General features: G+C 37.2%; 1 protein-coding gene across 1 annotated transcript in view; it reads right to left on the bottom strand.

The window, feature by feature from the left end:
• The window catches only part of LOC102826428 (caspase-1-like), a 24,298-nt gene extending 14,890 nt beyond the window's left edge, over positions 1-9,408 (bottom strand). The window contains exons 1-2 of the mRNA XM_006833784.1: positions 9,147-9,408; positions 902-1,017 (exon numbers count right to left, since the gene is read on the bottom strand). Coding sequence (XP_006833847.1) covers positions 902-1,017; positions 9,147-9,372 — 342 coding nt within the window. The 5' untranslated portion in view covers positions 9,373-9,408. The remainder of the gene's footprint in view (positions 1-901; positions 1,018-9,146) is intronic.
• Between the last annotated feature and the right edge of the window lie 968 nt (positions 9,409-10,376).

Below are 10,376 nucleotides of genomic sequence, written 5' to 3' on the forward strand. Positions count from 1 at the left end.
ATATATTCTTTTTGACAATAAATGCAACACTGTTCCTTTTCAATTTGTCATTCCAGGCATAGTAATCCATGTAGCTGTCAGATTCAAAACGGTTAATACCAGTCCATTTCAGCTCATTAATGCCACAGATATCGATGTTTATGCATTCCATTTCATATTTGACAATTTCCAATATTCCTAGATCAATACTTTGTACATTTCATGTTCTGATTATTAATGGATGTTACAGCTGTTTCTTTTCATTTTGAGTTGTGACTCATCAGCAAATGAAGGTCCCGAGGGCTTTACTCCCATAGGCTTTAGTTCATTTACGTCATCACTGTCATCTGTATTTTGAGGAAGCAGCTCTTCCCCAGTTGCATTTTGAGTGTCTTCCAACATGAGGGACTGTTTTTCCAGTGCTATATCTGACAGTGTTTCTCTGCTATTCATCAACTTTTCAGTTACTAAATATTCAGAAGTAGTTCATCACTCCTTCTTCCTAGTCTGTCTTCATCTGGAAGCGCATCTGAAACCTGTCCAACATGGGTGACCATGCTGCTATTTAAAATACCCATGGTATAGCCTCCAGAATCACAGTATGACAAACTGATAGACAAACTGACAGAGAAGTGGTGGACTTTAGCATTTCGCACGTTATTATATGTAAATGCTTATGGGAATGCCTGACACATAGTAAATGCTCAATAGTTGCTGTTGTTAATTACTCAACTTATCAGACAAACCTTAGTCTCCACATAACCCTAGACATCTAGAAGATAGGATTGATTTATATAAAGGAAGTAACCTGATGGTTTTTGAGAATACCTCAATAAAACTGGCTCTAAGAAAGAGCCACTGCACTATGAAATCTCCTTAAACATATCTATCACCCTTGATCCTTGTGTTCTGACTACAATACCTCAGCTGACTTTTCATTCCATATCCTTTGTGCGCCTTCTGGAGAGCAAAGTTTAAGAAAGCTTCCTGGTGCTGAGGATGTGAGCTTAGCTGGGCTGTCCTGCATTGCTGAGGAAGCTGTAAGAGACAAAAAAAAATATGGAAAATGGCATGCCTGACTTTCTTACTTGATACTTCTCATAGCTTCATCTACATACGAAGCCAGAAAGGAGGTAATGCTTCTTCAGAGAAGAACCTTGGACTAGTTACAACATTGCTTAATGAGTTCACTACTATTGATGGCACATATTCAATACAGAGGGAAATTTCTTGTGGTGAGATAAAGGAATCTACCTTCATCCTTGAGAACCAAGAATTTTGGGAAACAGCATAATTATTTTGGTATAAACACATAGAAAGGGAGGTTTTGAAGACAATTAATCAAAAAGCTCTCAGATAAAATATGATACATTTTAGATAAAATAAAGAATATACACAGATATTTTATAAGCTGAAAAGCTAATAGAAGAAGATTTTAATTGCTGTATTTAAATATTTTAAAGGATATATAGTCTGCTACTTATTTATTTTTTTAATAGACCTAATACTATGCATTAGGAATGTAAAAGCAGAAAATGAAGGTGAGGATGATGAAGATAAAGATAAAGAAGTATTTTTCATGTCCTTTACAATGTCTATTTACTGTGTGTACATTTGGATAAAAGACAGAGGGATACTGAATATGTGAAATAAAATAAATATGAAATTGAATGAGAAATGCTACAATCATGGTATGCACTTGATGGAGTCATAATATTACATGTTGATTGTGTAAACATATGAAGAACTGCAATGTCCATTTGAACCACAAGGTCGGTGGCTCAAGCTCACCAGCTGCTCCTTGTTGTTGTTATTAAGTGCCATTGAGTCAATTCTGACCCATAGCGACCCTGTATTGGGTTTCTGTGGGTCGAAATGGACTCAACAGCATTTTACAACAACAACAAATGAGAAAAGGCCTGAGGCCCTCTTTGACCCAATTTAAACATCTTCCTACAATGTGATTCCTTTTTAAAGAAGTTGATGCAATATTTGTCAGTTTCAAAATAAGATGTTTTCTATATATTTGGAGAGTCCTTTTGAAAGTAAGCAACTTAACTAGAAAATTATATTCAATTTTGAATTACACGTAGAAGAGGATTTGAAGATACTGTTTAATATTCAGTATAGATGAACCAAGGCAGCATAAAGTGCCTTGACTTTGGAAAAAACAAGAAATAATTAAAACAGATATACTGCAGAAAATTATAGAAATCATTATTTATTTCTGGTTTTTGTTAAGTACCATCCAGTAGGTTCTGATTCATAGTGACCTTGTATAGGGTTTCCAAGGAATGGCTGGTTAGATTGAACTTCCTACCTTGCAGTTCAATGCTCTGGTTCTTCTTGTTGCCTCTGCTGCTGTGAGCTGTGAAGTCAGTTCCAACTCATAGCGACCCTGTACAGGGTTTCCAAGGCTGTAAATCTTTACGGGAGCAGAATGTCTCATCTTTCTCCCGCGGAACAGCTGGTAGTTTTGAACTGCTGACCTTGCTGTTCTTCTAAGGGAAGTCTAAAGAATTGTTGTTCTTGTTAGGTGCTGCCGAGTCACTGAAGCAACCTTATGAACAACAGAACAAAACATAGCCTGGTCCTGCTCCGGTCTCACAACCTTTGTTATGCTTGAGCCCATTGCTACTGCCACTGTGCCAATCCATCTCATTGGGGTCTTCCTTTTTTTCACTAACCCTCCACTTTACTAATCATATTGTCCTCCTCCAGGGACTACTGCCTCCTGATAACATGTCCCAAAAATGAGAAATGAAGTCTCTCCATCCTAATTTCTGAGGAACACTCTGGCTGTACTTCTTTCCAACATAGATTTGTTTGTTCTTCTGGCAGTCCATGGTACTTTTCATATTCTTATCCATAACTCAACTGCATCAATTCTAGGGTCTTCCTATTCATTGCCTGACTTTAACATGCATTGAATATAACATGGCTTGGACCAGGTGAACAGTAGTACTCAAATTGATATCTCAGGTCTTGAACACATTAAAGAAGTCTGTGCAGCACATTTGCCTAATGCACTATTTCATTTGATTTCTCGACTACTGCTTCATGAATGTTGATAGTGGACTGTAGCAAAGGGGACGTCTTTGACAACTTCCATAAGTTCTCCATTTCCATGATGTTATTTAGCACTCCGTTATTGTTATTAGGTGCCATTGAGTCAGTTCCAATTTATAACTACTTTATGCACAACAGAACCAAACCCTGCCTGGTCCTGCACCAATTTCACATTCCTTGCTATGCTTGAGCCCATTGCTGCTGCAACTGTGCCAATCCATCTCTTTGGGGGTCTTCCTGTTTTTTTCTGACCCTCCATTTATCAGGCTCCAGTGGTGAGAACTTTTGTTTTCTTTATATTGAGATGCAACCCATACTAAAAACTTTAGTCTTTGATCTTCACCACCAAGTATTTTACCTCCTCTTTGGTTTCAACAAGCAATGTTGTATAATCTGCATATTGCAAGTTATTAATGAGTTTTCTTACAACCCTGATGCCACGTTCTTCTTCTTATAATTCAGCTTCTTTAATTATTTGCTCCATATACAGGCTGAATAAGTATGGTGAAAAAATATAACCTTGGCACACACCTATCCTGATTCTAAACCATTCAGTGTCTCCTTGTTCTGTTCGAATGGCTGATTCTTGGTCTATGTATGTACAGGCTTCTCAGGAGGACAGTTAAGTGTTCAAGATAATCCATTTTTTCTCAATGGGAAAATTTAAATAGAGAGCTTTGGTTCTCAATGATAATGTTTCTTAATTTTATGCTGAGTTCCCTAACCTATGAATATTCAAGCATGCATGGAATAATCATCCTTTATGATTCGATAGAGTAATGTCTGAGTTTGGTGAAATAGTTGAATTCTTGACCACTAAATTTCTTTCAAATATAAGGTACATATAAAGGAAACTTCTGGATGAAGTCTTCCCAGAATTTGAAAATAAAATATGTCTGAGAACAATTAAAATACTGATTGTGTGGTACGAATGAGGCTGGATTCATATAAAAATAAATCTGTCCCCCAAATAAAACAAAACCGTAGAGCATGTTGACCTTGCCAGGTAAGAGCACTAAAATCTTTAAATATCTTCCTTGTCATTTAGGAACTAGAGAATGCATGTACTTCTGCTACTGAGTTCAGTGAAAATTTTTTGCTTAAATTTGTGTGGCAAGTACTCACTAGCTATTACATTTCTTCTTCTTTCTGAGCACACAGTTAGTCAGCATTTTCAACCACTCTTATAGTTAGGTGTATTCATGTGACTGAATTCCATATAATGGAGTACAAACATAAGTAAATGATCCTCCCGGTTGTTTACAATTCCATTAATTAGATAGTGTTGGCCGTGATTACTTTGGCACATTATGTGGCAGTTATCTGAGCCACAAGTAGAAAGATGTCTAAGTGTCTGAATTATTATTTGGTGGGGCAATAAGCACTCATAATTTTCATGAATAAAATTAATGAAATAAAGTTAAATTAACAAATATATTTATATCATATCTGAATAACGATAACTTAATTTCTTCCATCCTGCTATCTGAACTGATACGAGTGTGACACGAGGCATTTTTATTGCTTTTTTTTTTTTTTTTATCTAATCTTAATTTGATGAAGAAGATTCTTATGTCTAATCAGTTTTGCTTCATACATTTATGAACAGATGTTTTGGTGTTTTGTTTATCCTTCTAGAACAGATGTTTTGTGTTTTCCTCGCATTCTTGGCCCAGTCCATAGAATAGGCCTGGAACATAATTAGCATATGATATATGGTGGTGGTGGTGGTGGTGGTGTGCCATGGAGTTGGTTCTGACTCATAGAAACCCTACATAGGGTTTATGAGTTTGTAAATCTTTATGAGAGCAGAAAGCCTCATCTTTATCTTGCATGTTATATATACATACATGTAAATCTTTATGAGAGCAGAAAGCCTCATCTTTATCTCGCATGTTATATATATATACATGTGAATATTTATGAGAGCAGAAAGCCTCATCTTTATCTTGCATGTTATATATACACATACATGTATATACTGTTGTTGTTAAGTGCCATCAAGTCAGTTATGACTCATAGCAACCCTGTATAGGATTTATAAGGAGTGGCTGGTGAGCTTGACTTATATATATATATATAGTATGGCATCTTTTAAAATGGCCTAATTATTATTATTGATATTAATCAAATCATTCAGTGAAACAATATTTACCAAATATTCGTTGCATGGTGACTATGATCCAAATATTTAATTAAGACCATCGTTATGAACAAGACAGAAGTGTGTAATTTCTTTATAAGGCTTAAACATCTAGTGGAGCACCAGTAATAGATACATGAAAAATATGAGAATCATAGCTAAAGAATCTTAGAACACTATAGGACGTGGGTCTCTGCAATATTGTAGTAGAAGAAGTAATGGAGAGATAGACTCTTGTTGGAGGGAAGGCTTAATTAAATTGGATATTTTCTTGAATGTTGTAAATGAGGGAGAAGGAAATGGTCACATTTTTAGTTTGAATTACTGGCTGATGATGTGAAATTGACCAACAAAGGGGAAACTGGGAAGGAAGCAAGTTACAGGAAGAATGGTAAATTCAGCTTTGAGCATATTTAGGTAAATGTGTCTATGTAATGTTTCAGTGAATATATTCAGTGCGCACTTGAATAGAGAAGATTGGGACTCAAGTGGTTCTCAGGGTTTGGAATACAAATTCAGAATTTGTCAGTATCTACATGGGTAGTGAAGTTACAGAAACTAATGCTATTGTGAAAAGGAGAGGAGAATGAAAAAAGAACAAGGCATAGGATCGATTCCTTTGTGTTACCCTCATGATTCACCTCAAAGCTCAGTAGTTAAAGTCAAGGAAGATGGAGTTCACAAAAGATACTTGCTCTGAAAATTCCGTTCGTTACCTTGCATGAAAGGTACTGCTACTGGCAAGGTTTGTGCACTACTGTCATTTCCAGATTGGGTACCTGAGGAAAGAGAAAACAGTCATTCTTTAAGATAGCCACTTATCACCTCTGAAGAACATTATTCCAATATGTTGTACACACCTCAGTAAAAATCATTTCCACTGGCCTGGCTGATAATATCTGTTTAAGGTATGACTTACCTGAAACTTACTGTTGAGAAACAAAAGCCTCTACACAGTGAATAAGTGGACAGTAATTTCACAATTGAAGAACAAAATAATGTTTGGAGGTGACTCACTTGATCTCTGCTTTCTATGATTAAAGTGAAATTAAGACATGACCAGACATAGAGCCAATAAATCTCTTTATGTGGATGTTTTGTGGTGGTTCCTGAGATAGCCACTTGTGCATGACATGCTATAGAAAATGAAGTGTTCTACCTCAGAGCTGAATTGGGATTTGGGTAATACTATCAAGAAAAGGCATCCATACGGTACCCTTTACAAGATTTATCATAGCAGCAAATGATGAAGTGACCTGCTCAGAAACTCAGTTCAAAGTCTAAGATGAATTAATAAAATTGCCGTAAGAATTCATTCAGAATCTGGGAACTTTGGAGTTCAGAGACATACTGGAGCTACAGGGTTTTTCAACCTGTTTTGGGGAAAAGAAGGTTATTTGAAAGTGTTTTACACGTATTCCTCATTAATATTAATAGCCCCTCTTTGACCTCCAACCTGTGCCCATGAATATAAAATCTTCAGGGTCCGGAGAGATTTCTGACACATAGGTTAAATGATTTTATAAATTTAATGCTATATTATTGTAGAACTTCTGGAAAATATTTTGCAATCTTAACTAAACGTGTTCTGTTCCTCTTTCCCTACATTCTTTAAACATTTCACTGTGAACACTAAAATGAAGAAGAGGAAGAAGAAGCAATGGCCATGTAGTTTGTGGTAAGCACTGGATGGCTTTTTAGGTACTAGTTTATTTGGTGTCTTTTGGGAGTACAACTGAATTTAGTATGCAGCTGAACATGAGAACATCTATCTTCACTTTGTTGGGGTAAAAAGCCATCCTTGGCAAGGACCATTAACTTATTATCTCAGAGAGTTTAAGGAAATTTTCTAAGTGTCATAGAAAAGGAAACTTGTGCAGACAGGATCCTAACACAGATCTATCTTGATTCTCATCTTACTTCTTAATCACTAAGCTACTTTGCCAGCTGGCCCACAAATGACATATTGCATTCAAACATGTAATGGGTGCTCTAACTGCAATTTCTGGAATCTCCTAGGCAAAGGCAATCTGCCTGTCAGTAACATATGCCCTAGTCTCAGGAGGAACACTCTGAAAACCTTTAGTTACACTATCTGGTTACATAAAATCGCCCAAATCAATTGTTAATCTTTCCTCTGGGATCTCCATTATGATGGACAGGAATCGACATTCATTTTATTTAGGGGTTTATAAGAATCTAACTATAAGCATACCCATCTAAGAAACATTCTAGAAACATTATAATTGGCATGAACTAAAATATGAGGAACTGCAAGTCTTCAGTTAACAGTATCTGTTAAAGACAAAATTGCCACAATTCATGTCCCTATCTAAGTGCAAGAGAGCCATAGACAATCCCAAAAAATTTCAAGTCCAAGGCAGCTTTCCCCAACCTTTTTATCTAGAAGGTGGGCTAAATTAATCATCAAAACATTTAAGAAAATTTTCTAGGGAAGGTCTTGTTAAGGAAGTGGCATACATGTCAAGAAATTTGTTTTAGACAGTCTCTCCCATTGAAGTGCATTCAATAAGTAGAGGCACTGGACTGCTAACCACAAGTTCAGTGGTTCAAACCCACCAGTGGCTCCTCGAAAACCATATACAGTCACTATGAGTTAGAACCAACTCAATGACACTTAACAACAATACAATGTCAACAACAAAAAACCCTGGAAAATAGATGAGGGGGAGAGAAAACTATGACAAACCTAACTAAGGGGATATCATTTGGTAACTAGAAAGGCTGACTCAGGTAGCTCAAGTATCCCAGTGATCTGTGCAAATGCTTCTAAGATTCAAGAACTGTGGATAGGAAAGAATGAAATAAGGAAGAAGAAGTCTTGACTATTTTATTATTGGTGCTAATCCTTATTGATAATGATTGATCATTTTTAATTTGGGTGTGGAATAGAGATTGTGCAATAGGAAACAGAGATGGAAAGGAAAACAAAAAATTCATTTTGCACAGATAAACACAGACAACATCTGCTAAGTCAACGCTGACAGACATATGTTGTTGTTGTTGTTAAGTGCCAACAAGTCAATCCTGACTCAGAGTGACCCTGTATAGGGTTTCCAAGGAGGGGCTGGTGAGCTTGAACCACCAAGCTTGCAGTTCAAACTGACTTTGCAGTCTGACACATTAACCCACAGCATCACACCCGGACTTTGACAGACATGCATAGGTTTCATATTTTCAAAGCGCATCTCTTCCCTTTGCAGTGGCTTTCAAAAGGACAACAGTTCTTAGTACCTAGCCATCTTCCATAACTTCCATCTTCAGTATGGAGGGATTAAGGAAATTTAGGGTCAGTTCAGATGCCTGAGCCCTTGTGTGGGGCCATAGAAGGATTGGACACAGAGTAACGGAGTCTCTTAGGTGGTCCACAGTCTAGTACCATGCAAGTGGATATCAGTCAACACAACAACAACAGGGATGCCTTGGAGCCCTGGTGGCACTGTGAGCTAAGCATTGTGATGCTAACTACAAGGTCAGAGGTTCAAATCCACTAGTTATCCTGAGGAAGAAAGATGAGACTACATGTTCCTATAGAGATTTACAGTCTTGGAAACCCTAACGAGCATTTCTACTAAATTTAGGGATCCCTGGATTTGTCAAAAATACAAAAACCAAAAACCAAAAATGATAACCTGACTTTCCAAGGGATTGAGGGTACAGGATGAAATTTTCAGACTATTCCCATAAACTTCAAAAACTGAGCCACCAAATACACAGAACAACAAGTGATCTCTAATAAACAGAAGGAAACAGAAGACAAAGGAACAGGAAAGAAGAGTAAAAGAGCTAAGAAATCTACAATAGGACCACTGTGAGAAATGGGGCTCTAAGTCCAAAGGCAAGGGAATCTTCTGCACACTGACACACCTAGTGGAGATATTGGATTTTCAGCTCAGCACCTACTTAAAATTTAATCTGAGTCATTGACCCTTACCTGAGGAGAGTCCCAGTTTTTCTGCAAGGAGGGGGTCTAATTCACAAATATGAGTGATGCATATCTTGCTCGCGCGGGGTCCTTTCCGAGTGACGGAGTCAATCAAATCTCGGGCCTTATCCTTAATGGTAGTATTTCCATCCTTTATTGTCTCCATCTCCTCCTCGTTCAGAACTCTTTCTGCTAATAGTTCATCCAACAAGCCATTTAATGTGCCCTTGTTCATTGCTTGGATAAACACCGTCCTTTTCTCCTTTAGGACTTTGTCTGTTGGAAAAAACAGAATTCCCCAGCCCATGAAAATTGTTTGTTTGTTTGTTTTCCTCATGCCAATATAGAAAACAACAACCTTTAAATTAAACCACTAAAATAAAATATCTCGCTCCATGTATTTCAGTAACCTGGATATAGAGAATTTTTAAATGATATCCCCATGCCATTTTCTTCCCTTAGTATTATCCACACTTACACACTGAGTGGTCTGGAGATTGAACTTTTCTGTCCTTGCAGAGACTCATGAGGATCAGATATCCTTCTGCTCTTCCCCCTGGTTATTCAAGTCTGAATAAGGCTGAGTATTAGCCCATTTCTTTTGGAGGTAACAGTTGCTGGTTCTTAACCCAGGCTGCTTTTACACCCTCAGATAGGCTCATCTCATTAAGAATTCAGTTATGATTGCAAAATGACAGAGGATGCCAGGATAGCTCCTGTTCCTTTCTGCCCCTAGATTTTTGCTGTCATAAAGGCTTTTATAGTTTCTGGATAGGCAAAGTTTTCTTCTCTGTTTCTTTGTCCTCTCCTCCTTCTTTTCTTAATCCCTCAGTTTACTCCAATAAGCATTCACAGAGCCTAATTAGAGGTCCTAGAAGAGCCTACCCCTTGCAAAACCAAAAAAAAATTTCCTCCTCAAGACATAATCATTTTAGACAGTCAAAAACTCACCCTCCATGGCTAATTCCTCTCATCCGTGTAGTGTGGTATGAAACCGAAAGCATGTTCCACTTCCTTTTTAGGAAGGACCATATTCAGATTGAGACATCCATGCATATGCATGTCACTTTTTTTTTCCCCCAAAAGAAATCATCAGTTTGCTGAACATTAGACTGCATCAGGCAGTGCACCCTTGCTAAATTTTCTTTAATGGCATATGAATCAGGTCAGGATAGAAGAAATGAGGATTGAAATGTAAAGGAGATGAAAAAGAACGTGCATAATTAAATGTACAGTATA

This window comes from Chrysochloris asiatica, unplaced genomic scaffold, assembly GCF_000296735.1.
Source record: "Chrysochloris asiatica unplaced genomic scaffold, ChrAsi1.0 scaffold00008, whole genome shotgun sequence".
NCBI lineage: Eukaryota > Metazoa > Chordata > Mammalia > Afrosoricida > Chrysochloridae > Chrysochloris > Chrysochloris asiatica.